The sequence below is a fragment of the Mycteria americana genome, chromosome 2, assembly GCF_035582795.1.
Source record: "Mycteria americana isolate JAX WOST 10 ecotype Jacksonville Zoo and Gardens chromosome 2, USCA_MyAme_1.0, whole genome shotgun sequence".
Lineage (NCBI taxonomy): Eukaryota > Metazoa > Chordata > Aves > Ciconiiformes > Ciconiidae > Mycteria > Mycteria americana.
The window spans coordinates 143,111,414-143,138,113 of NC_134366.1; the positions used below are offsets into that span (position 1 = coordinate 143,111,414).

At 40.3% G+C, this 26,700-nt stretch overlaps 1 protein-coding gene across 3 annotated transcripts in view; it reads right to left on the reverse strand.

The window, feature by feature from the left end:
- Positions 1-26,700, reverse strand: part of TPD52 (tumor protein D52) — a 131,710-nt gene that overhangs the window by 70,438 nt on the left and 34,572 nt on the right. The window contains exons 5-6 of one of the 3 annotated variants that reach the window (XM_075494855.1): positions 21,931-21,979; positions 19,304-20,803 (exon numbers count right to left, since the gene is read on the reverse strand). In XM_075494855.1, coding sequence (XP_075350970.1) covers positions 20,687-20,803; positions 21,931-21,979 — 166 coding nt within the window. In that variant the 3' untranslated portion in view covers positions 19,304-20,686. Of the gene's footprint in view, positions 1-17,973; positions 18,274-19,303; positions 20,804-21,930; positions 21,980-26,700 lie in introns of those variants that run through there. The other 2 variants (XM_075494856.1, XM_075494854.1) reach the window with 2 other exon arrangements.

Consider the following 26,700-nt stretch of genomic DNA (forward strand, 5'->3'; position numbering starts at 1 on the left):
CAGTATCCCAAGGACAAGGGCTGAACAAAGTGCAACACGTGCACACGTGCATGCACACACACCACAAAAAGAAAGCGCCTGGTGACAGTAAACCACAAACATAGCAGTAGGATTTTATACAGGAAAGCTAATATCAAATAAGGTTCCAAACATAGGATTGTTTGAATTTCACAATGCAGTCTAAATTCAAATACATGAAAGTTAATTGTACAGGATGCATTTGTAAGTGCTCCAAGAATAAATGCAAAATAGTGGAAGCAATAAGAGGAAGTATTTAAATAAGATTTATCATATGAATTGAGGGGGCAGCAGCAATCTAGATGCAACTTTAAATCAATGTATAAGCCATAAGCTAAAAGTAAACATTTCAAAATTAACATCCCCTCAAAATTACTCCGCCTGAGCAGGAGCTTATAATCCTATCCTCATATTGAAATGCCAAAACCTGTTTTAAGGGAAACTGAGGTACAACAAAGTACAAAATTCAGTGGTCTTCCACTGACTTTCTCAGTATGAGAAGGTCATAGTGAGAAAGTCTATGAGATTGCGGAATCACCCGATTGCCTTGAAATTCAACTGCTTGCCCCTGTAAAGTAACAAATGCTTTTCCATTATCCTGTATGCTCATAAACATTGTTTTCAAAAATGATACATCTCATCTTAGTTATACCTTGTCACTCAACACCAAGTTACAGCAATCAAATATAAGAAAACTCCACAGTCAACTACTCTATCAATTGAGTTGATCCTTCAATTCCCTACTTCCCTAACCAGCGTTAACCCATTTCTGCATCCTTCACTCCTGACCTAACTCGATTTGTTTGAGGAAGATGATGCCAATGAAAACAATCATCCAGAGAGTGATAGCAGGAACACTCACAGCAGATGATTTCCAGTGGACATTCAGTCTCCCAGATGTAGCAGCTGAGTGCTACATAGGAAAACAACTTTCCCATGTAAGAGTTAACATTATCAAGGGGGAATGCCTGCAGGGACTTAAGAAATACACATAATACAAATACAGAAGAGCAGCATATATGATACCGAAGAGACAGACACAAGCACAGTATCATCAACTGGCAGAGATGCTGGCTTTTCAGAAACTGGTGTTTTGGAATAGATCATCCTTTTAAATACTTTACCTGCTCCATCTATGAGATGGATTTTTGTCAGCTGTTCGTGCTGGGGTCCTCCAAAAATTCTGTTAAGTCTTCTTAATTTAGGACACAGGTCTGTAAGTGTTTAAACCAACCAAGCTGGCACTGCCATGCCTCCTCCTGCCCTCTCCACTCCCTCCCAGACAGAACTCCTGTCCCCTTATGTCACCACTGAAACTTGTCCTAACCTGGAGTAAGCCTGTTTCAGGAATGTAACAAACAAAAGCTATTTACTGTCTTGTAAGGACAGTTTTCTGTTGGTCTAGTTTCCAAACTAGATCAAAGGACCAAGTGAGTATCAGGATGAACAAACAAGAGTGTGAGAGTGCCCACAGGTAAGGGCAAAGATAAAAACATGGCAGCAACAGATAAACTCAGGATGATAAGGACTACTATCATTTCATCCTAGAATATTTTCAGTTATCCTTCATAGTAAGGCAAACTAATATGAAAATTGGTCTAGGGGGGAAGAAAAAAAAAAGGCAAAACCACAGAGAAAGGCAGATGTTATCATTTGTAGGCTAATGCATATATACCCCACAGCTAAGTTCAGGTCTCAGGTAAAGAGCAGCTTTGCTTTCATATTTCAACAGATGTGAGGAGGTCCACCTATGGTTTGGATTAATTTAATGCATGATAGTGGAATCAGACACTACATTAGATGATCCATTTCCAACAACCGAACTGCCTTTTCTTATATGTACATCATCTTGAAAAAGTCTGAGCTAGTAGAGAGGATCAAGAGAACTTCTGAGTTCAGTTTGAAGATTTTCCTAAGTTATCTAGAAAGATGGCATTAGTAACGGCCATTGAACACACTGAGCTTTTTTTAAGCAGTAATACAATTTATAGTAAATTCCTTCGTCTCTTGGCAATTACACTTGTTAAATGGCATTCACCTCATTCTTGTTGCCTTCATACGATGGCACAGACAGTAGACTCTCCACCCTAAAAACCACTTGTTGCTTGTGAAATTTTTATCTCCACATCATGAAGATGGGTACACTAACATCCTATGGATCTCCTGTTATCATCACCTAAAAATGGTCCATTCTAGTTAATAACATCCCTCTCCTTTATCTGCCTGGCAGGAAAAAATACAGATACAAAATCCTCCCACGTGCAAACTTGCCTGTGAAATAATCTCTGTACATGACACACAAGTGCTGTCTTTACACACTGACAGATGTGCTCATTCCTTACTAGAACAGAGATTAAACTCACTAAGATACAGATGTAATGTACAGATAAATCTTTGGCCATTCTTCATTGTGGACAGTTTTTCAAGAAGCCACTGGGAATCTGTTTGAATTCTACCACAGGTCTACAAGTCTGCAGCATTCTCCATTCTGCTTCCTGGAGAGGAACTTCTCAAGAGCACAAATATCTAATTTATGTATATGAGAATCCTCAAGAGAATCCATTGGTTACTGCCATCAAGGATTCTTTTGTGGACAGTCCAGAAACAGAGTGAGCTAAAATACAGTATTTTCTCCAGTTTTCTGCATAACCTAAAGGAGATGTCATTAAACAGTAATCTATCTCAAGTGTTTAAAGAGATTTAATGACATTTGGAGTACTTTCCTCCATGATTTCTAAATCTTCTTAACTGGATTCCCCACAGTAGCACCACAGAAAAACAATAAGACAATAAGATAACAGATAACAGGGAAACATACTTTAAGCACTCTAGTTTTCTGATCTCAAGGATTGTTGGCCATGCAGCTATGATAGATAACGCACTGATAACACATCAAGTTGCAAAAATTAGAGAATATTACAAAATTCAAAAGCACAAAGGGCACATTCTTTTCAAGTACCTGAAGTATAAAGGCTTTTTTCCTTCTTCCTCCTTAAATGCCCAACCTGTTTGATTTTCCTTCTAATTTTTAGGTTTTTAAGTTTTTCACAAATATTTGGATGCCTTTCACTTTTGGTGTGCCTGGTTCAATAAAAAACAGTAGCCCTTTCAATAACAGAATACTCTGCAAGATGATATATATTAACCAGAGAGTGGAAAAAGTCATAGATTTAACCCTAGTAAGATCCAAACGAAAGAAATAACTCCAATGGAGGAATGTAACATACTATTTCTGGAGCAAAGCCTATGACTATACAAGCAGGGTGGTCCTATCCCACCCACTGAGCAATATGTCTTTAAAACCCTAGCTACATGTTTTATGTTTGCTTGCAAAGGCAAGTAGCATGCGTGTTGGAATGTGAGAGATATGGATGAAACATGGAGAAGTGAGATGGGAGGCTGGTAATCTGACTGCTACAATTAAGGGGTGAATGACATATTAACAACAAGCAACATGCAAGAATGCAACCCTCTGTAACTATCAAATTTGGTTTCCTCAGCACTGTCATCCATAGCTAGAAAGATTTTTCTGTCCAAAGTTAGTTACACAAAACAACAAAATGGGAAAACGGATTTGCAATAACAAGTTAGTACGATGCCACAATAGCTAAAGGCTCAACAGCTTGGAGCCTTGGAGCCTACTCAAAACTTGACTGGAAAAGGCCCTGAGCAACCTGAACCAAGTTTGTCCTGCTTGGAGCAAGGGGTCTGAACAGATGACCTCCTGAGATCACTTTCAACCATATTATTTTATTTAGGAAAGAGAGAAGACTGGGAGCCTGCTATAAAGAATATTAAAACAAACCCCAATACATTAAGCTACTCTCTGACCAAGTATATATTGATAAGGCACTTCTTTCAACCGTAAACCTAAAAAAATTTCGCTATCTACTAGCCCACCAGACCTTGATTTTCCATACCTTGTAATTACTAAAAGTGTGCTTAGATATAAACCTAAATCCCAGGAATTTTTTAAGAGTTGTTGTAGGCATTACTACGGTAACAGGTCATAGTGATTCACGCAGTTCATTTACCAAATGCCTCTCTAGTGTAGTTTTACTGTTTGTTACTCAAATGAATGCAACAAGCTCTATTTAAGCCAAAACTCCATTGTGCAGAAGAGTATCACCTTAAAGGCACCAGGACCAACTCAGACAATATACTGCAAAACCTGACATCCAACAGTTAATGGCTTTCCATCCAGAAGCAGTGTAACAAGCATTGCCAACTCAAGAGTTCTCTTAAATTTACCAAAGAACAAGCATCAAGCTTTGTTTTCACCACCACGGTTTCCCTGCACACTGAAGTTCTTCCAAGAAACGAGGGTGAAGATTCAGGAGGAGCACTGAGAGGACTGATACATGACTACAGTGACTGAAATTTTAACATACAAGCATACAAGCAATTACAGCTCAAAGTAATTTCTCTGGGTGCCTCCTCCTTTTTATACATTAAACTATTTGGTCTAATGCTGATGACTCTTTATTGAGAAGTTCAATATATTTGTATTCTGAGACCAGAATATAATCACTCAAATTTTAGGCCTCATGCCTTTAACTCATCTCAAACAGAAATGTACAGCTGTCAGTCTCCACTCAACCAAATAAGTTCATGTACCTTCTACACCTCCAAATTTGAACATGTTCACAACTTTGTGCCTAGCAGTAATCACTGATTTTAGAGCTTTCTCAAAGCAAAAGCTCTGCTTCCTGTATCAGTAGGAAAGAAAAGTTTAGAAAAAAAGTATTTTAAAAGTTAAGAGCTGACACTAACATTTATTACTTATTTACTCTAAAATACTGTCAACCTCTAGTAAGTGCCTAATCGAGATTTATTAAAAACCAACCCAGTCTTCAGGCTCATTCCACCGTACAGCCATTGTCTACCAAGACAGCATTCCTACTAAACCTGCAGAGCCCTCCAAACCTCCTGCAGACTTTGTCTCCTCTTCTAAAGTAGCTCTGCACTGGGCAAAACGCCCCACACTGCCTGCCTCAGGTCTCTACCACTTGCATCTCTACCCAAAGGACAGGCTGACACAGAATTGTTCTTTTTCTTCAAATTTTTTAAATACTGTCCCACAGTTTACATACATCCCGAGGTGCAGAAAACACCATCAGTAATCGCCTCAATATATAGCACTAAGTACAGCGTTATACATCCTACTCCTTTGCAGAAGGCTTGTGCCTACCATTATTTTTTCAGACAACACAAGCTACAGCTCTGCAGGCCAGGGGTTCACCTACTTGTTTATTATCAACAGATATGTAAACAATAAATAGAAACAAAAATCTGATAAATACTTGTACTTGTCATATACAGTACATGAATTGCTTATATTTTGTAGTACTGGGAGAAATCAGAAGTCCAAGACGAAATATGACTCTGGAGCATCACTTGGACCTTCATGTGAACAGTAATGCAAAGACAGGAACCATATCTTCAGTGTGACAGATACCTTCTCTTCTCCATCCCCATTCTACCATTTGAAAAAGAGACATTTGCAAAAAATATCAAATTACTTGCTATCCTTTTATTTGCAAACAGCATTCATCTCAAATAGTATTAAAGAGGACAATTTGCAAATTGCTAGTAAATATACATTATTCACACATGGAGAATACATACCATAGATGCCAGCTTGATGCCCCAGTCACTAAAAGATGTACAAGGCTATTTTAGCCTTTTTTGAAGCTTGATGTTTAATTCTGCAATATGTACCAAAGCAAATATTAAAATGCTGTTATCTAAAAAACCCAAATGTTTATGGATAAAGCAGACATGTGAAACTATGCACATAGTAGAAAATAGGAAGATTATTCTTATACAGCTCTGCATAATGCAAACTAGGACACAAGTTTTAGCTAGTATACAAGTAATTAAATACAACTGCCACAAAATTCACCTACCAAGGCTCATAAGTAACAGCACATCATCATCCCACTTACAGCACAGTTATAATCAAAGACAGCATGAACTCAAGAGTTTGTTCTTTTAAAGTCCACTGTCTGGTTTGCATTTTTTCCCCACCATAATATAGCTCTTTTTCCTCCCCGATTAGTGGCCTGAGGTTTTGTCCTATAAAAAAAATATCAAACAACTGAAGTTCATACTGTTTCCCAACAGATTCAGCTTACAACCCAAATTGGGCAACCACAAAGACAAGGAAGATCTCTTCAGTTTCCTTTAAACAAGAGACTTTTCCATTTTATTCCATACAAACAGATAAAAGTGAAGAACTAATATAAACCTCTTGCTAACAAAGGGTTTCGAAGATTAACTACTGTATAAAGCTGAAACAAAAGCAAGATTTGTGTTATTTAATAAAAACTAATGAAGCAAAATAGTCCAAAGAGAAAGTGTAAAGGAGGATCCGTGATTCAAAGCAGAAATAAAAGCAGTGATTTAGGGAAAAATCTAAGATTAATGACTGCAAAGTCACAAAGGAGAGCTCTGAAAGCAGTCAAGGAAAAAACTGGAAGCTTCCATGCTAGTAAGCAAGAAGATATTTATAAAAAGCTTCATATGAATCACTTCCTATGCAAAGATTGTTACAAGGCTCAATTTCTGTAAAGACAGCACTTGCACACCAGCTTACACTATGAATTCTTTAAGGGAATTATTTTAGTTATAAGGATTCTAATATATTCTAACATTAATTATTTAATATCTACAGTCCAGTAGAAGAAATATCAGTAAACCAGAAATTCCAGCAGATACCATATTCATTAATTTCTGCCCATACCTGAGTAATGATTTGAATTGCACCTTCAATGGCAGCAAACCCCAAATTATATAGTTTTGGAATAAACATAAATAGTGTCTGTACCCATCTTTTTAAAGGTAAGTTTTGAAGAAGGCAGGAAAGGGGAGAAGAAAACAGATCCATTTTTTAATACAATATGGTACTACAAAACCGGTATTCAAGAAGACCACAGTGAGCACTGAAAGCTTTTCCTCCAAAACTTTAAAATTTGGAGGGAAAAAAACTCAGATTTTATGATAAAAAAAAGCAAAGGAAAACAGCTCTTTTTGCTTAGAAGAGGACGAGGGAAATTGACTGCTATATTTTCATTCTTACCTTTATTAAATTTTTATTAACTTTCAAAAACCTTGCATACTTAGGGTTTTAATTGTCTAGAGTTATTTCCCACCACAACCTTAAAACTACAAGCACCCCCAAAGAACCGCCAGAAAGCAAAACAAACTTCTGCTGTTTCAACCAAAAGAGGAACATCTATACATTCTCCTCAGCACAGTGAAGAAATGTGGTTTTATTTTAGAAAGCAAAACAAACAAAACTCTTCAGCCAAAAAGGCTGGAAGTAAAAAGCTGAAATTAGGCATTTAAGCATCCCTTCGTGAGAAGCAGTGACTAAGTGTTTTGGCAAAGCGTCATTTAAATTTCACTGTAGATATTAGGATTTTTGGCAACCAATTTACTGTGCAAGTCTAATAGCATTTTGTAAAGACCTCTTCATTAAAACCCTGACTCCTTATTTTTTTAGATACCTGCAGGATTAGGCTTTAAGGAGCATAGGGAGAGAAGCTAGGGTATCTCCATACTCACTGCTAACTTGAAGGTAAAAGCTGGCAGTGACTTTGCTGCATACAATGTGCTAGAAGTCTCAGTGTCCCAGCATGACTTGGGAGCACACCTGAACTGAAGTCTCTGGAGAAGAGCACCCTCTCCCCTGTGAAACATCTGCGAGAGCATGATCTACTCCATAAGCCTTCTCTGCAGCTTGGACAAAACAATCTGACAATATTTTAAACCTTAGTTGTAAACCGGAGAACTTAAAGCTGTTCTTGCCAATCCATTTGAAACCAGATGAGCTGTAAGCCCTGGAAAATGAAGAACATCCTACTTTATTTTTCAATTTAGTCCTAAGTAACCTACAATAATACTGAAAAAAAGCCTGTAGGAAATCCCATTTAGATAGTTACATTAAGTGGATATCCAAGCTGCCCTCATAAGGCAGAAAACGCTAAAAGTAACACTGGAATAGAAACTCTGATGTTGCTTTCTTACATGCATGTATTGCAATTGACACTTTTTTCATAGAATGGTTTGGGTTGGAAGGAACCTTTAAATATTATCTAGTCCATCCCTCCTGCCATGGGCAGGCATATCTTTCACTAGGTCAGGTTGCTCAAAGCCCCATCCAACCTGGCCTTGAACACTTCCAGGGAGGGGACATCCACAACTTCTCTGGGCAACCTGTTCCAGTGTCCCACCACCCTCATCATTCTTCCTTTTGTCCAATCTAAATCCACCCTCTTTCAGTTTAAAACCATTGCCCTTTGTCCCATGACTACAGGCCCTGGTAAGGAAGATGGAGAGAGACTTTTTACAAGCCCTCTTAAGTAATGAAAGGCCACAATAAGGTCTCCCCGGAGCCTTCTCTTCTCTGGGCCGAACAACCCCAACTCTCTCAGCCTTTCCTCACAGGAGAAGTATTCCAGCCCTCTGATCATTTTTGTGGCCCTCCTCTGGACCCGCTCTGTCTTTCTTGTACTGGGGACCCCAGAACTGGATGGAGTACTCCAGGTGGGGTCTCACAAGAGCAGAGGGTATTTATTTAAAGTCCACAAATTTATCTGAAAGACAAGCTTGCTGGGGCAAGTGCAAGTCTCTGGCTGAAATTCAGTGCCTTATGTCAGTCGAAGTCAGTCTAGATGGCCACAGTGCTCCTTTCCAGCCTAAAAAATTGTTTTATCTTCAGTTACATAAGTACATGTTATACTTTCAACAATGCAGATACCATTTTTCTAATGTTCTGTGCAAGCAATAAAATATTCCGGCACATAACTCCTAAAGAAGATCTGTAAGAGCTGTATTGCTTCATTGACTTCCACCTAGGAAGAACTGTGACTAATTAAGAAAGAGGCTACTATACAAAAATATCTACAAAGCTATTTTGAAATGCATGTAATGCAGAAATAACTGATTTTGCTGAAGAATATCTTCATTTTGTCCAAGTTACAGTTCCTCTTTACCAACCTTTCCCATCCCAAAAAGAAAAAATATGAAAAAGACTAAACTTCAGTTTCACTAAGAATAGGACTATTCATATTTCATAGCATTGTCCAAAGGGAGACAAACATGGTTATAGGAAGATATAAGGGTAATAGTTGTCATACTTGGCAAAGAGCACTGGAAGATTTTGCTTGGCTACAGCCACAATTTTTAAGCCAACTTCACATATTGAAATTACATTTTTTTAAAAAGTGTTTTAAATTATATTTTCATTGGAGATTAGGAAAGGATTACACTTGTATTTTAAAAACAATGAAAGATTCATCATGTACTATCTGCTATCAGTTTATGTTCATCAACATCCTTCCATCAAGCTCCATATTGTGGTACTCATTGCAATGCTGACTGATGAATATAGTATATTCCAAACCTAATTTTATCTTGGCATACAGAGTAACTTCTAATTAAAAGTATCTCAGCTGTGCAGAGAATATGCAAGATACTTGTATGTATATATTCGTATATATATTGTCCTCATAATAATGAGCAATGTAATATTGTGAACTAAGCACATTTTTGAGAGATGCAAATAATAATTAACCAAATACATGTAGCACTTACCCAGTAAAATACCAATGTGAAAACAATCTGTGTGTCTCAATCACTTTTTTCAAGTAGGATCATGCAGATCTCAAAAAAAAAAAAAAAGATCACAGGAATAGGATTTGTACACTGTGCATAATATTCAACAGGTTTTCCTGACTTGTACTTTTAGTATCAAAACTTCTTTGTTGTCTAGACATCTCTTTATGTTGTTGTTAAGGCTATCTGCAGCTTTTTTCTGTTTGAAGATGTATATTTATTAGATTTATCATCGAGATGCAGTACATGAACTGTTCTTCAAGCTCATGAAAGAGCATAATTATTCAGAATACTTTGTAAAATGCCATAAGTTATCAATGTCTTATTACATGCTGCTAAATCAAATGTAGCAATACTGTTCATAAAACAAACATAAATTTTTTCAGTTAACAGACTAAACTCTTATGTCCTACAACAAATACTGTGCTATCATAGTAAATCCAAAGGCAGGTGATTCTTTTAGTCAATTATGGTTATACCTTATCAGAAGAGTCAAAGGTATACTCTATATTTTGTTTGAGTCTGAATTTTTTGGTATTATATACAGCGACACACATGACTAAAGTGTAAAACTATACTTCTTTTTCCTGTGACTTTACTCAACTGTGCTTAGGAGGAATAGCATAAAACAATACAGTGCATCTGGTGAGGGGAAGGACATCACAGCTGTATCAAGAAAATTAAGCATCTACAGCTGCTTCTACACCCTTTCTTGAAACTTCTTCATCAATCAATTGCCCATTTAAAATACCAAAAAGCAGCAAAGTCATATTGCTAACACACTATAATGCTACCCAAACCACCAAGGCTTATCTAACAAATCTTATAAATGTACAATCGGCTGCACTGGTTGACTCAATACCAACTTCTTTGTGTTTGTAGTAAAAGGAAGGTTTTCCAGTTATCTTCACATTTTGATTGGATACACAGTGCAGAAACTGCAAAACAAGACTTCCATAAAGAATTTCAAATGCAGCTTTGAAAATATGCTGTTGACTAGCCAGAAGGATCATTTACTAAACAACGCTGAGCTAAGAATTTATTTCATAACATAAAATAGTACATAATTTGGTCGCAATAAAGCTGCTTATTTTTCTTGAATTTCAATAACTTCTACATACAATTCAAAATCTGAAGTATTTATATCTTTCCTTCAAGGATTATTTTATAGCAAAAAATGAGAACACTGCAATGGTATAAATACAAGATCAACAAAACACGAAGCTTTCAGAGAGGTGGAAAGAAAGAACGGATGAAAACAAAGAGGTGAAGACAACAGTACAGACAAAAGTTCATTGATGTTCTGCTTTAAGGAATAAAAGGAGAGCCAAGTCTTATTGCCATTTCTTCATCAGTAACAGGGAAGGAAACAAACTCACATCACTTAAAGTAGTAAAGATAGTTAGGTAACTGTATGTAATATATGGAAAGAGGTGGAAAAAAAACCAGGAACCAAGAGGTGATTCCTACAATGCCCTGAACCTGTACATCCATGGCTTTTCACATTCCTCCCAGCTACCTCCAATTCATACATACCCCTCCCCTGTGCCTGCACCAGTTCCTAAATGAGCTGGGATCACCTATCTCAACAGTAAGATTCCCACCCACCTAGCATGCTGGCAGCCCCAAGGAGCACACAAACACAAGGTCACCTGCTGGTGTGAGCATACCAAAATTCACAGCTTGCAGAAGACCCAAAGGGTCTAACTCTCCAGTGCAATTCTGAACAGAAATCACCTAGTCTCTGAATCAGGGAAAGTGGGTGAACCTACTGCACAGATTACATCAAAAAGAAATTGTACCAGATGAGCACACACAGCCCTAAGAACAGCCCATGGTGCTTTGAGCCCAGCATCTGCTTGTGCAGCTAGATCGCTTAGACAAGAACTCTGCATCATTTCTCTGAGCAGTTATATGCCTGCGTCCTGGTATTTTAGGTTGCTGTATGGGGTTGCCATGCTGAAATGGAACACTGGCAATCCCACACAACAGCACTGTCTTATCTTCAGTCTGACAGTTTCTCCATTTATCACCACCCTGCCCTTCCAGGCTCTTTTTTCCAGGCTCCTGGAGGACAGGATGCTGTTTCAATAGTAATAGTAGGAGAGTAACTGGGATCTCCCACAGCAACAGTGGATGTAAATATCCTGTTGATAACAATAACCACTAGGAAGGATTTCAGTTCCTATTTAACCTTCACATTATAGTTCCGTACACCTTCTTCCAGATATCTCACATGTAGCCGATCAAGAGTAGGCAGCTGCCATTCACTTGCTTTTCTCCATGATCCTGGTAGTCCCAAGACAGTCTGAATTTTGGGATTCCACTCTGACAGCCAGTCACTCAAGACGTATCACACACGCCTACCACTCACAGACCTCCAGCAATGCCAAAGCAATCGCTCGTCAACTCAGAGCTACCTGAAGGAGTGGTTGCAAGGAACTGCAACCCGCTGCTCCTCCAGTGCTGTGGTCTTCCTCACGCCAACCAAGGACAGAGCTGTGCGAGGTGCTCAGAGCCTTCCCGCATGAATTTGTGTTCCTGAGTCACCGCTGCCTATCAGAACTGTGTACTATTTTACTGTACTATAATTACGTCCTCCAAAGGGGCAGTATGCATCATTCCTCTGCTGTCCAACAACAACATTAGAAGTCCTGTCTAATTCATTTCAGAGAGCGTTGCTCCAACACCATGTGAGTTTTAAAAAATGCTGTCATGCAAGCACTTCTGCCATATGCAAAACAGGTCATCCAACAGACCCAGTTGTGCCCACAGCTGAGACAAACCCAAGTCAGAAGAGCCAAGTTTTGGTGCCTCAGCCAGAGCATTCATAGGCTAGAACTGCTCCTTCACAGAGGTCGAAAGAAGGACAAACAGGCTTATTCCCACTATAATGCAAACCAGCATTTCGAGCAGATCCAGCTGAGAGGATGCTGAGAAGCCTGCAATACAGTCCTTATTTAGCACGAACCTGAAAGCACCAGGATGCATTCATGGTGTAGCAGGAGCAGACATAACCCAAGTTTCTCAAACGCAACTGTACAAGCCGGCAAAGTAAGCCAAGAGAAACTTCCAGGTAAAGAAAACTCATTCCAGCTCCCGCAAATCCCACAACTGGCAAGTCCCGCTCTCAGTTAGTCAGCAGTTTCCAGTATTTGAATGCTGGCGAGAAGGTAATCTACCTAAAAGAATAACCTCTGTGCTTGGCATATAGGTTTTATAAAATGCTGTTACATTTGTAATCAAACCAAAAATGTTTTTAAGTTATTTATTACCACTGGAAAAGCACTCCATCCACACAAAGATTTCAGGTGTCCTAAGAAATATTACACTATGAAAATTACAAGTGAAAATCACACTAAATATAAATAAGTATTTTTGTTCTCAAATAACTGCAACTTCAGTAAAATCATCTGCTAAAAGTTAACTTAAGTGGGAAGACAGATTTAAAAAAATATTTCCCATCAATAATTACATTAAAAATAATTCTGATTTTTTTCTTATGCTTGATTTCAAAACATCCAGTGTTACACACTATTTTAAACTGAGGTTGCCAAGATACTGCATAAGCAAGACAGACACACAACCTTTACAAAGAATATCCATGTAGCTTTCAGAACCAAAGTGTAATACATTCCTTTAAAATTCTCACTTCCGTGTTTTAATCTCTCCCCTAAAACATAAATAGATAAGGTAGCCTTTATATCACCTATTAAAATAGTTTTTATTTTCTTCTCTTTATGAATATTGATACTTTATTTTTTAAAATAGTGACAAGAAATTTAAATACATGGACACCCTCCTCAAATTTCTGAATCCCTTCAGGAAAGAACCTGTGACTGATTAAGTAAATTTAAAAATATATAAAAGTTTCTGGAAGAATAATTTCTAATCTCTCTACCAATCCAGTCCCTTCCATCTGAACGTCAGGGAAAGTCAGTTACATTTCTTCTTAATAAATGTTTTCCCTTATTTATTCAATGAACTAAATAGGAAATTCCTCAAACATGCTACTTTTCCTGCGACATCTAGAAACAAGCAATGCCCTCTGCTGTGCCGGGCGCGGAGGTTCACCTAAACCCGAGCGCAGCATCCCTGCCCGGCTGCCTCGGCGGGACCCGCAGCTGGAAATCTCTGCTTCTGAACAAAGACTACGTTTCTGCTCATATCACTGATCTCTGACATGCACCTTCTGCAACCACAGAAGGTTTGTACCCTGTTACTATAAAGTCAAAAGGCACCAAAAGAGAAGTTTTATTACGCTGTGACACATGTTGCTGACCAGTGGCAAAGCTATCATAGTGATAACCCATTTCTACTTAAAAATATATTTGACAAACTCCAACACTTTTTTTTTTTTTTAAACATTTTTAGACTATAGTTCACAGTGAAGGAAACCACACAATTTATTCTTAATTAGTTACTTTACTCTTACATTTTCTTCAAACATTGGCAACCCAGCTAAGAATGTAGCTCAACAACTACTTCTCTACCTGTACCAACAAAAATCAAGTCCTTCCTAAAAGGCAAGGTTTCCTATTTTGCTAGGCAGGCAGCTTCAACCTGCAAATAAAGGTAATACCTAAAGCATTCCCTGTCCTTCTAAAATATTTCTTTAAGCAATCCACAGAGAAGAAAAGAACTTTAAACTTGGGGGTTTTTTTTGTTTGGTTCAGAATGCAAAACTTAGACATTATAAAAATGCAGAGGGAAAAAGCAGTAAGAAGCAAGCTGCCCGCTGTAGACAAAGTTAAATATCACGTGGGTTTATGAGAATATTTTGCTTACCAAGTTGCTAACTTTTTAACAATTTTAATCAACGTTTAAGTGCCTGCTCTGTAAGTTTCACTATTTGCAAAACAGTGACAACAGAACTGTAAACCGAAGGTGAAAAATAAAACACAAAACCCTAAAAAATTACCAACACAGCAGAGAACACCACCAGGCAACTACGAAGCAAGGTCAGCAGTACACATTTGCTGCTGTGCCCAAAAAACTTAAAAAGCTACCTAGGAAAAATATCATCATGTTTTTTGAACCACTTTATACGAACACATGTCAACATGCCCATTTATAATATTTCCTGACATTTACCTAAAATAAGCCACTGCCTACCAAATACCATAGCATTCATACAGTTTCAAAAACGAGGAAAAAACAGCTGACATAGGAAAGCAGTACAGAAACATCAACAAACCTCTCCCCCCCAAAAAGAAACAGAAATACTAAGGACCCAAATAACATCTCTGTGCTCTTACAGGGTGTAAGTACACCAAAGCCAGGCAGCGCTTTGTACCTATTTGCCAGCAGAGATACAGAACACAAGCTTTCCTCTGGCTGTGGCTCAGGTAAGGGATGAGCAAGACCACATTCCTCCTGCTTGAAAGAGCAGATCTTGCAGATGCACACCACCCCAGAAAGGGACTGCAGCTCGAGCCACCGCACCCTCTCCTGAGGAGGGTGTGTTGCTCCCCTTAGAAGGATTTTGTCGAAAGGTCTTCTAATGCTTTGAGTTTTTCCAGGAGCATCCAGTACATCCTCCCATAAGTATTACCCAGCTTTATGTCACATTAGCATCAGGGCTGCTCCCAGCTGTGGAAAGTTTATTTACCAAATAACACACTCCCTAGCAATCAAAAATCAGTTAAAATTGGCGAAAAGGTGATTTCAAGAAAACTACACAGAGACAACAGATTACACTGCAACTCAGTCCGCTTTCATTTTACTCATTTCAGTATGCCATCTTCCACTGCTAACTCATTCTCACCAAAACCCACTCCCTCTTCTGCACACTCTTGAAAAAGCAAACAGTGAATAATCATCAATCACACTTGGGCTCACCAAGCGCTTTGCTAACCGGGCTAAGAACAGCATGAAAGTAGACTCATGACAATCTTACTTCATCTCATTGTTACGCTTTTAACATCATGTGTCACTGCAAAGCAAGCTACTGGTTTTCCTCTTGCTCAAGTGAGAAAGTAATTCAGCAGAGCATAGAGAAATCCAAAGTTGTAGTCCAGCTCTTCATTTTACATCCCTAGTTTGATTTCTGTATTGTATTATTTATATTTGTACATGTAATTCCATTTGGACATGATATTGTGAATAATATGTAACATTAGAGTTAGTTCAGAACCTTTAAAGGCTTGATGACTATTTATTTATAGATAGAAACAGAAAATAATATGTTCCTAGCTTCTTACTTCAACAGAAAGAAAAAAAAAACAAAACACCCCCCCCCCCCATCCCCAAAGTAGCATTCAGTATCTTCTACAGCAGAGATCAACTGGATCTCTTCCCAAACTCTTCTGTGGACATCCCCCTTGGATATCACCTGAGCCAGCACCCTGGCTTAGACAGACCTTTGATCCTAGCACAGCCAGCCTTGTCAGTGTGGATATTCAATGGAAAACAGAGTGTTACAGATTACACGGTAATTTGGGATATCAGGTCCTGGATTCAGTGACTGAGGCATTTCTAGTTCTGCACTCCCAGTACTAAACCAGTCCTGCAACATTAATTCACAGCATTAATCTCCATATCCTACCAGGCAAACTCCAAGTAATCCCAGCCCCTGATGTGGTAAAACAGAACTGGAAAAGTTAGAAAAAGAAGAGTGATAAGGATGAAGAGCAGCACAGAATCACTTCCACCTGAGGAAAAAACAGAGGTCAGGGTTTTTCAGCCTGGAAAAGATATTCTGGGATACGTTAGTACACACACACTGCTTTTTTCTGCGATTCCCTAGATATCTGTTAACAGCCACCGTCACAACAGTGGGAAAATGAGCACAACAAAAATCAATGCCACAGCCAGAGAAGGTGACTTTTTTTAACAAAAGCTCTACATGCATTTTGCCCACTCACACTCATTCTTTCACAAGTTTCATTCACTCACATTCTCATACCCACAGACTCACAAGAAGAAGCGTATACCGAAGTGGTCTGGGCAGGACCTGGGTGCAACACCAAGGACAAAGGATGCCAGCTATCAAAGCCTCACCACACCTCTGAGATTATTCCTGTTTGGCAACGATCAACTAGGTTTTGGACAGATCTTTTATACCCTTCAGGAGTCAACAGTTGTTTACAGGGTGGTCCTTTGCTCCAGAATCTCACTTACTGCAGCCTCAACAAATAGCAGACTGCTGCTCACTATCTATCTCTCCACGTTTGTTTTCATGGTGGAATAACAGGAAAACAAATGGCACATAAGATATGATACAAGCCTGTTGCCCTCCTCCTGTTGTTCAGAAGCAGGGTCTGCTCTTGATGAATCATCTGTGCTCCAGGCTTGTCAGAGTGCAGGCCTTGACAAGATCATCATGATCCTCAATTTTACTCCTGAGAACAGCGTCATAGAATTATAGAACCATTGAGGGTGGAAAAGACCTTTAAGATCATCAAGTCCAACCATTAACCTAGCACTGTCAAGTCCACCAATAAACCATGTCCCTAAGCACCACATCTACATGTCTTTTAAATACCTCCAGGAATGGTGACTCAACCTCTTCCCTGGGCAGCCTGTTCCAATGCTGGACAACCCTTTCAGTGAAGTAAAATTTCCTAATATCCAGTCTAAACCTCCCCTGGTGCAACTTGAGGCTATTTCCTCTCATCCTATGGCTTGTTACTTGGGAGAAGAGACCGACACCCAGCTCACTGCAACCTTCCTTCAGGTAGTTGTAGAGAGCGACAAGGTCTCCCCTCAGAATCTTTTTCTCCAGGCTAAACAACCCCAGTTCCCTCAGCCGCTCCTCATAAGACTTGTGCTCTGGTTTTCCACATTAATATACACTGTTCTTTCAACCCCTGTCCTATTGTTTCTTTTGACGCTTATTTCCACACCAGCCTCCCTATTTCTACTACAAATCTCCAGAGTACTGACCTAACAGGTCTTTGATTTGGCCGGCTAAAATTGTTTTAATTACAAGATTTTCCACATCCTTCCTGCCCACCTAGAATACAGTTTTGCCCACAGAGCTGTACCTTGCATTCTACACACTCAAAACTACTTGTACGCTTTCTATATTCGTTTTTTGTAGGAGCATGTTAAAAAAAGAGCGTAAGAACTGCCCACGTTCCTGTAGGACGTTTACTACGCAGCGTGAAGTGGTGAGACGAGACAAACAGGCGAAGGCAGCCGGGCAGGCAGACGGAAGGGCTGTGCACGCAGTCGGCGTTCCAAAAGGTACCGCGAAGCCGGTGGGGAAACACGCCGCCCGCACCGGTCAGGAGGCAGAGCAAAGCGGTAGCAGGCCCGCGAGGAGGCACTGCCGGGGCAGCCAGGCCAGAAACGCCCCCGGACACTGCCCCGGCCCGGCCGCGCCCTCACCTGCCGGGGGCCGGTGGCGGCGGTACCGGTGCCCGGCCGCTCCTCCGTCTGCTGCGGGAGGGTCCCGGCATCCGGCGCTCCCGCGGCTGGGGCACCGCCACACCGCCTCACGGCCGGCAGCCGCAGCCGAACGCCTGCCCGGGCGGCGGCAAGGCCCCAGCTCGGCGCCGCCATCGCTGTCCGCGTGGAGGGCACAGCGTGAACTTTGACCCGCGCCACGCCCAGGTCACCGGCACGCGGCGGGCGCAGGCGCACCGGCCTCGGCTGAGGCGGGGCGGCCGCCATCTTGGCTGAGGGACGCTGGGCTGCGCTTTGCGGGCGGGAGGCGGCGGCTTCCCTCGGCCGGCGGCGGGGCGGCCGCCCCGGGGGGCCGGGCACGGCCCGGGCGCTCTCGCTGGGGGAGGAGACCCGGCCGACCGCGGCGCCCACTCCCCTGCTGAGGCGAGCCCGGGGCGGCTTGCGGGGGCGTGGGGGAAAGGGATGGGCGGAGGGAAAGCCGCCCCCGGCCGCCCGCTCCGTCCCGGGCGGGGTCGGACACGCGGGGCTGTTCGTAACCGCCGTGTGCCCGGCGAAGGGGCGCGCAGCCATCCGCGGGGCCGGCGGGCGGGGGGAAGGAGTGAGCCCAGCGGCCCGCGCCGGCCGCGGCTCGGCTGCGCAGCGGCCTGAGGAGCCGGTCCGTCAGGCCGAGAGGAGAGCCGGCGGCAGTGCTGCCTCAGGGACCGGGAAAGCGGTGCTGGCTGCGACGGGAACGCGCACAGCCCTGAAAGTAGAACTTCCATTGCAGCAGCCAGCCTAAGGCTGCTTGCACTCCAGGGGACGGTGCAGGCAGAGGAAGATGGAGCTGAAGCTTATTACAAGTTTGGGTAATATGTTACAGTAACAACGATGCAGATGCTTGGCCTTACAAAAAAAAAAATCTTCCTTTATAACTCAGAAAGCCCAATTCTGGAGTAGGTGACCCTTCTGTTCATCAGTTACATAAGTAAAAAAACCCTGTAGAACAAGGATCATGTTCCAGAAGGACCTGTCTTTGTGGAGGAAGAGCTCCACTCTCACTGTGTCATTCAACTCTCCATTCCTTTGTTGAGGGGTAGCTGTCAGAGGCTGAGGGTACATCTCAACCCATTTTCTGAACTTCCCACTGTAATTTATGTAAGCCACTAGAAGTCAGCCTAGGCCTAGTCTTCTCTACAACGGCCAAGCTCATCCACACAGACTCCCCCTACTACAGTAGTATCTATCAGCACTACTTTGAAACCAAACTTAAAGAACTATTTCAATCAGAAATAAAAATTTCTTATTTATATAATCCTCCATATTCACAGGACAGTACATTCCTCAGATACAGGTTTTTATTAAGCTTCTCACATGTAATTAAGCATATATACTACATCTGACATGCTAACAAGGTTGTCAGGAGCCAACTTTTTTTTCCTCCAGACATCTATGGCAGTTGAAGTTTCATGGATTTCACACAAATGTTTCAAAACTTGTTTCCAGTTCTAAGCACGGTGATAAAACACTTGCCAAAAGTTTAACCATACCAACACCATGTGCCAGAAACACACAAAATACAAGAAATTTGAAGAGTACATCAGATAAAGCAACATGTAGGACAACAGATCTTGTAAAAAAGAGCTATGCTGCGGTATGACACTGTGCACCTCTCCAAACAGACTTCTGGGATCTTAAACAGGAATAGGGGTGCGAGTGGTACAGGCCTTTAACACATAAAAAAAAAAAAAGATGGTGTAGCAGATGTTTTTCAATGGTCAGCCTAGAAGGGAAACGATGTTAGCATTTGAGAGCAATTCTCTTGATGCCTAAAAAAGAACCATTTTCGTGCTCAGGCTTATTCTTACAGTCCATGCTTTGTTAGTGTAAACATGACACCACCATGTGTGAATTAAGATGAATCTATTCACAACTGATCAAAAGTTTGGAAGAGTGTATCTTACCACATTAACATCATGTACAAAAACCAAGACTGAAAATGTTACTGTAACTGAACCAAACCAGCACTAGTAGGCATCTTGCTTCCATTTGTGATGGCCCTAAGTTTCCTAGGTGGATAGTCCACAGACAAATCAGTAAGTTTTCGATGTTATGTATTACCCTATCCGCATCTGTTGTATGAGGAACACGCTCATAAGACAGTACGCTCCTACCCATGCGTAATCCTGCTATAAATAATGTGTTTAAAGCCTGTTGAAGCAGAAGTCCTTTCTTTAGCTGGGAGTGATCCTCCTAGTCTAGTGTCCCGTGCAGGCAACACTTAACTGAAATAATCACAAGGGACTGAAGTAACAAGCCTCAGTTTGGCAGCAGCAGTAGATTCGTAATGATTAAGTTGAGCAGTAGTTACAGATTCAAAAGAAATTACGTATCCACAGTATATGTACAGTATAATTAACTTCTCAAAAGAGTATTTTTTTCATTGCTATATTTTAAAGGTTGCCTTCAAATTACAGATAAGTCCTTTAAATGCTTGAAAGGCATAAAAATTCCCCTTCCCACACAAAACCCCAAACAATGTATTTTAGTTTCAAAAATATTTTCAACCCACGAACAAGCTTGGTATCAGTTAATCTGGTAAAATAACTACGTGCTAAATAAAAGCACATCTGGTGGAAAGAGCGCAAAGAATGTTACAAGTGTGCTTAGTTTTTGCTTGCAGCATCTGGCAGTGGGTAGCAGGACAGAGGCAGGAATCTCAGTGGGTCTCCTCCTGTGTCTGTTCTGCAATAGTTTCTGTGGCACTGGCATTGGCAGCAGAGTTGAGAACTTCTCCAAAGTCTCCGCCGGCAGGTTTGCTTCCTCCAACTTTAGACTAGAACATAGACAGAGCCTCAACATAAAATTGCAGTTATTTGGCATGCCAAACATGGTTAACTGGATAAAACCCAGTATCTCTGCATGAAAAAGCTGAATAACTCTTTTCAGCAGAACAGCTTTTCCAGGACTGGGCTACCTCCACAATACTCAAATTGTAGACTTAAAGACAAGTCTTCTAAGTATCGTGCAGAAAAAAAATCGCCAGCAGCAGATTAACATAGTGGTCTCCCTTTGACTTTGAGATACAGAAAGCATGAAGCAGCCCTGATTCCAGGGAGTCTGAAGGTTGACACATCCTCAGTTGAAAATGGATACAGGTATGCAGCCTTTCAAGCCATTTAGGCTTTGAAAGATTCAGAGTTAAAACTTGTTTCGGTATTGCTCAAGAATGAAACCTGTTCAAGGTTCTATCTCAGCAGCAGTTCTGGAGATCTTCAGTGGAGCATAGCAACTATTCTACTTTCTCCAGGTAATGTGTTTGTCTTTTCACTTCTCTCTACAGTATACACCCTGTGGGATGGCAGGAGCGTTAATGCCAATTAGTGTGCAAGGGAATGCCTAGTTCCCCATGCTATCGCTTGCATGCTTCTCATTCAACCCAGTGTGCCCACGAGAACAGTCAAATCTCATTCCAGTTACATATATTAGTTATTTTTAAAGCGATTTTTACCTGGAGAAGCTATTAATGGTTGTTTCTGGCACTTGAGGCTTTTGGGAGCAATTTTTAAATTAAGGTACAAAGACCTTGCGTATTTTATGCCAGAAATAAGAGAAACATCCCAAACTATACTCCTGTGTACAATACTAGTCCTTAGGCATGGAAATAAAAGCCTAGAGCATTTTGGATACATAAAACTAGGTATGTTATACTAACTGTTTGTACAGGTTAGCTAGCTGTTAGTCCTTCTAGTTAAAAGCATTCTCCTCTAAGAGGTGCAGGAAGCCCAATTTTTTTTCTCAAGTCATTAGGCAGAGAAACTGTTTCCACAGTATTTTTGAAGATGCTTAGATTACATCTTTTTCAGTTTACTAATAACTAAAAAACAGGCTACCCACAGTCCACTTAGGCTTTTCTCCACATCCACAGCTCCACAATCACCAAGGCGTTTTCGTAATGCTCACCTTTAAGTTTTCAACTTTTTCCTCAAAGGATTTGAAAGTAGGAGAATTTCTAGGAAAATAAAAAAGGAACCACAGAATTAAAAACATATCCGGTTAGTCTATAAATATCAGAATACAAGCAGACAGTTGCTTTTTCCAATGTCAACATTAGTTTTGTTTGTTTGGGGCTCTTTCCTTGTTTTAAGGGTAGCCTAAAAATAGTTTAGATCTGGATCTCCTCAAGTACTACAAAACTAAAATTCAAACACGCTCAAGTTGCAGCTCATTTGTATCTCTGGCAACTAAGCATTGCCAGGCACAGTAATAGGATCTCTCATCACAACACTGAAGGGAGAACTAGCAAGTATTTTAGGTTTAGCTTATTATTCCCAGTGATTTCAAACAGGTTTCTGGCTTAAAAGAATTTGTTCAGAAAAGCTTAGTCATCACTTCTGGTTAGCCTCGTACATTACTGCTGAAGAAAGCTTGTCAGAGTTTTCACTTGCTATAGGAAAACCAGTTTAATTTAATAGGTTCAATTAACAAGACATGGTTCCCAGTGGCATTTTCTGCTAACATTAAATTTAAGGGAGACTGCCCCTTGCCTTTTAAGTGCTGGAGACAGCTGTGATTACAAATAGGAAGTTCTGCATAGGAAGAGCAGGACAGCTTGGGATCTTCAATGCTGAGGGCCAGTGTATTATTTATTAGGGTCAGGAGAGTGGCGTGGCTTAATGCTCTGACTAGCTGTCACTGTCATTTACAAATTTGTGCGATAGCTTGTACACCTTTTCTGCCCTTATGCAGGATGGAAAATGCTTGCCTTCAGTGGACCAGGACTAAGGACTCATAGCAGACTCAAAAAAATTATTATATAGAGATGAAAGACAGGAGAGTTTTTTCAGAAGAGGTCTTAAGCTTCCCTTCCCCCTTTGCTTTGTATTTGTGTAGGTCACCCACACGTAGCAGCACTCTTTCATTTAGGAAAGCACACAGTGACATATATATATCTCTCTCTCAACCCAGACTGTCTCAGGAGATGGAGGGACACAGTGCCAAGCAAAGGCAGAGAAAAGGCAAGCACTCCAAGTCAGCAAGGGACTTTTTGTGACAAGTATTTGTGACAAAAAAAAGTATTTTTTACTTTCATTGTTCTAAGACAGATGCCAAGTTATTGCCTTTTAAACTTCGAATCATTTAGTAGCATCACATTTCTAACAGGCAGGGAAAAGTTGTTATAGTTCTCCAAACAACAGGAAAGTGCACTTGGTCACATTCCAGATGTGCAATAACCACCACCACTAAGCAGAATAAAACAAATTTTATCCTATATGTTAGTACAGGAAATCCATTACAAAGTTGGGTGAGTTTTTTGGTTTGGTTTTAAATCTATGTTAGTTGACTTAAGTTCAATTTGACTTGATTCCACACATGAAAATAAATAAACCCAACAGCTGGATTATGCATACATTACCTCATAATAGGCATGCTAATTGAATGTTGTATGGAGCGTATACTAAATGCCAGCATTAAGAAAAAGAAAGCAAGAAGTTAGTTTAAGTGACAGACTGAGAAGAAACTGGCTTAGACAGCTGACTTCTGGATACAATCTTTGGTAAATAGCCAGCCTTATACAGTCTTACATAGTAACTACTTGGTTTTGCTTTTTTAAAATCGCTTAGCCATGCACACACACACACACACACAACAGAGCAAAAGCTGCAACGACTTTTTCTCTTTTTAGAAAGATTCAAGTGCCATGCTTGTTAGTACATATTCTGCTTAGCTGCAACAGTCTCTCTACTCATTAAGTTTCTCAAGCAATGAGACACGCTGCATTTAGTTTTAACGATATCAAGCAGGAAGTGAACACGCAAAAGTCTTATAAATCAACTAATCTTCTTACTGAAAGAATCATTCCTACATTCAGAAGGCTTCCATTTCAATTCAGTGTAAGATTTCCATACTCATCAATACAAGTTATCTACTCGTCAATATAGATTATATAGCAAGAGCAGTCACATCAGTCTATATTCAAGGTCATGTTTATGCTGGGGGCAGGGAGAAAGTCCTAGTCTAAACCCTGTTCTGAAATTCATGGATTTCTGTAACCTGCCAGTGTTGCTATACAGTTACTGTTTGTTTAGTGACAACACACACCTACTCCTAGAAGGTGACTGGATATAGATTAAGGAGCTCCCAAATAACTTCAAGACCATCTGGAATCTAATTTAGTTTCATCTTCTAGAAAAATCCCTGTTTACTCTTTATACAATTTAGTCTTATATGTTAAATGTTTCCTGTCAAATACCATAATAGTAAGTTAAAAAAACTGATGATCACAGTTTTTCATAACTATATTTGGAATGTCAAATTTTGGCTGGGCTTTATGATGTCTTTCAAGAGAATACTTTCCAGGCAGTTGGGGGGGGTAGGGGGGAAACGACACAACTCTCACGTTTGATGCACCTCCAAAACTCCAATTAGTATTTCAGCACAGTGGAAGATAACATTCACAGAAGGAAAAAGGTTCCGTGTTCATTGCAGAACGAGTTTTAAGAGATTCTTTCAGGAGGCTCATCAGTAGAACACAGGGGTAGAAAAAAACATGTAAAAAGTTCCTTTAAGGTTGGGATCCCTTAAGGCAGATGCACAACTGAAGGTTAGTTTGTAGGTACAGCGTACGGAGAATCAGATACGTGAAGGCCAGATGCTGTCCTGATACACGTTAGTAACGTGTGGCCATGTTTCATCCCTTTCCACAACCCCATTTCTGCTGTGTTTCATCTTCAGGGATGGTTTGGCTTTCACAAGCTTTTCCAGAGCACACAGAAGCTGATTGTCTTCTGGAGTGTAATTTATATTCCTCGCTCTGTGATGTGGATTACTACGAGTTCTGGTCTTGCTGTGTGCCAAGCTTTAGTACAGAACTACGCCGATACTAACTAGTTCTCTTTGTCCAGTTGTGCTCAGCCACTTCCTCTCACGCTGCAAGAAGTGCCTCCCTGCAAGAAGTTAAGGCTAAAGAGGATAAAAGTTACCTTCTTTTCCCCATATATATTTACAGTCTGTAGACTTGCTCACACTGAAAAGCAACAACCTATAGTGTATTGCAGATCTTTTAACAGGTGTCTAGGGAAGTTTAGTTTAATTTCATAGAGATCACTTAATGGAAGAACTATTCATACACTCGTGAAGGATTTACTTGCTGTTGTACAATACACTTAAATATACTCAGTATCCATTTTGTAAATTGTCACTGTAAGATAGCATACAGCTCTATCACAGAATGATCTTGTTTGCAAGAAACTGGATTAGATGAGTGCAGTTGATCTTTTTTAACATCAAATCACCTGTTCTTCAAGTAGTACAAAGAAGCACGATTAAGCCTTGAAAAGCTTTACAAAGAAGAGAACTTGTATTTCTTTTCACAAATAACAGAATGCCACATCAAAGCACTCACTCAAATAGGCCATCAAGTTGGGCAGTTTAAAAAGGGATTCTCTTCTTCACAATGCTCACAAGCAAACCCCTAGCTTTAAAAAAAAAAATAAAGCAAAAAGGCACAATAAGTTGCTCTTCACCCTTCCATGTATTTTGTATTGCATTAAAAGCTTTCTTATCCTTTACACAATTATTTTTATAGCTACTACATTGCTTCACATTTTGAAAACGCACAAGGAGGTACACCAGAGTCCCCACCTGGAAAACATGGGCTTAAGAGTGCATAAGCACGAGTTATTTGCTTTTGTTAATAGTTACATTTCCAGATGATACATGATGATCCATGAGTCCATGATCATATCATATATTCCCAAGCAAGTGAAGAAAGTTATGCTGCAAGTCTCAGAACAGGATGCCTGGAACGGGGCATCTGTATTCTGCTCCATAATACGGATGCAGTGCAAGAGGAGCCAAGTGGAAAGTCGTGATTGTTCAGGAAGTTTGCCCAGAGCTACGTCTTGGTACTACTGCTGTTTTACACGTAATACTGATGTTGCCTACATAAGGATGGCTAGCTCCTCAAAATTTAAAGACATTCTTATAAAGGAGAATAAAGGTATTAAGAGAAACCTAAGAAGGAACAGAGTTCATTTTCAGCATAACAAAAAGCAGAGGAAACAAACACAAAAAGGAAGCAATAATGTACTGACTTCGCACTACCAGTCATCTCTTCCTCTCTATTTCAGTACTTTCCAAGTTCACAGCTCCACCAGCTGCCTTACTCCCTTTCGCAACTCCCTCCAAAATCACTTTGCAGCGCAAGAATGAAGACCTGCATGTGATGTTTGCTGCATCGAACATGTGGAAATAGTCCAGTACAGAAGAAATCATGCCATTACAGCTGAGAATTCCCTAAGCTAAAACAGTAGAAGAAAAGCAAAGCCATGATGAAGAAACCACATAAGAGTTTAAGAAGAATATGCACCTGCATATTCAGTATTTGTTCTAGTAACTATCAGGCCCATCGATTCTCATTTCCAGGAAAGAACTTGGGCATCTAAAACTTTCTGAAGTTCAGATTTGTGCAGTCTTAAAAGTAGACACCACTTGAGTAGTCACATAACCCTGGGACCTGAATCCACTGGTTGAATCCCAGATGAACTTGGTCCTCATGAAAGCAAAAAACTCAAAGGTTTTTAATCTTCTGTTTAAGTGCAACTAAGATCTTGAACAGCACTAATTCTTCCCTCTTTTTTTTTTTCTTAACCCAACTCCTCCTGAATTTATAACCATACCTTGAATTTCCATTGCTGTGATTCTCTCCGAGAAGCACACCAACAGTGGGGA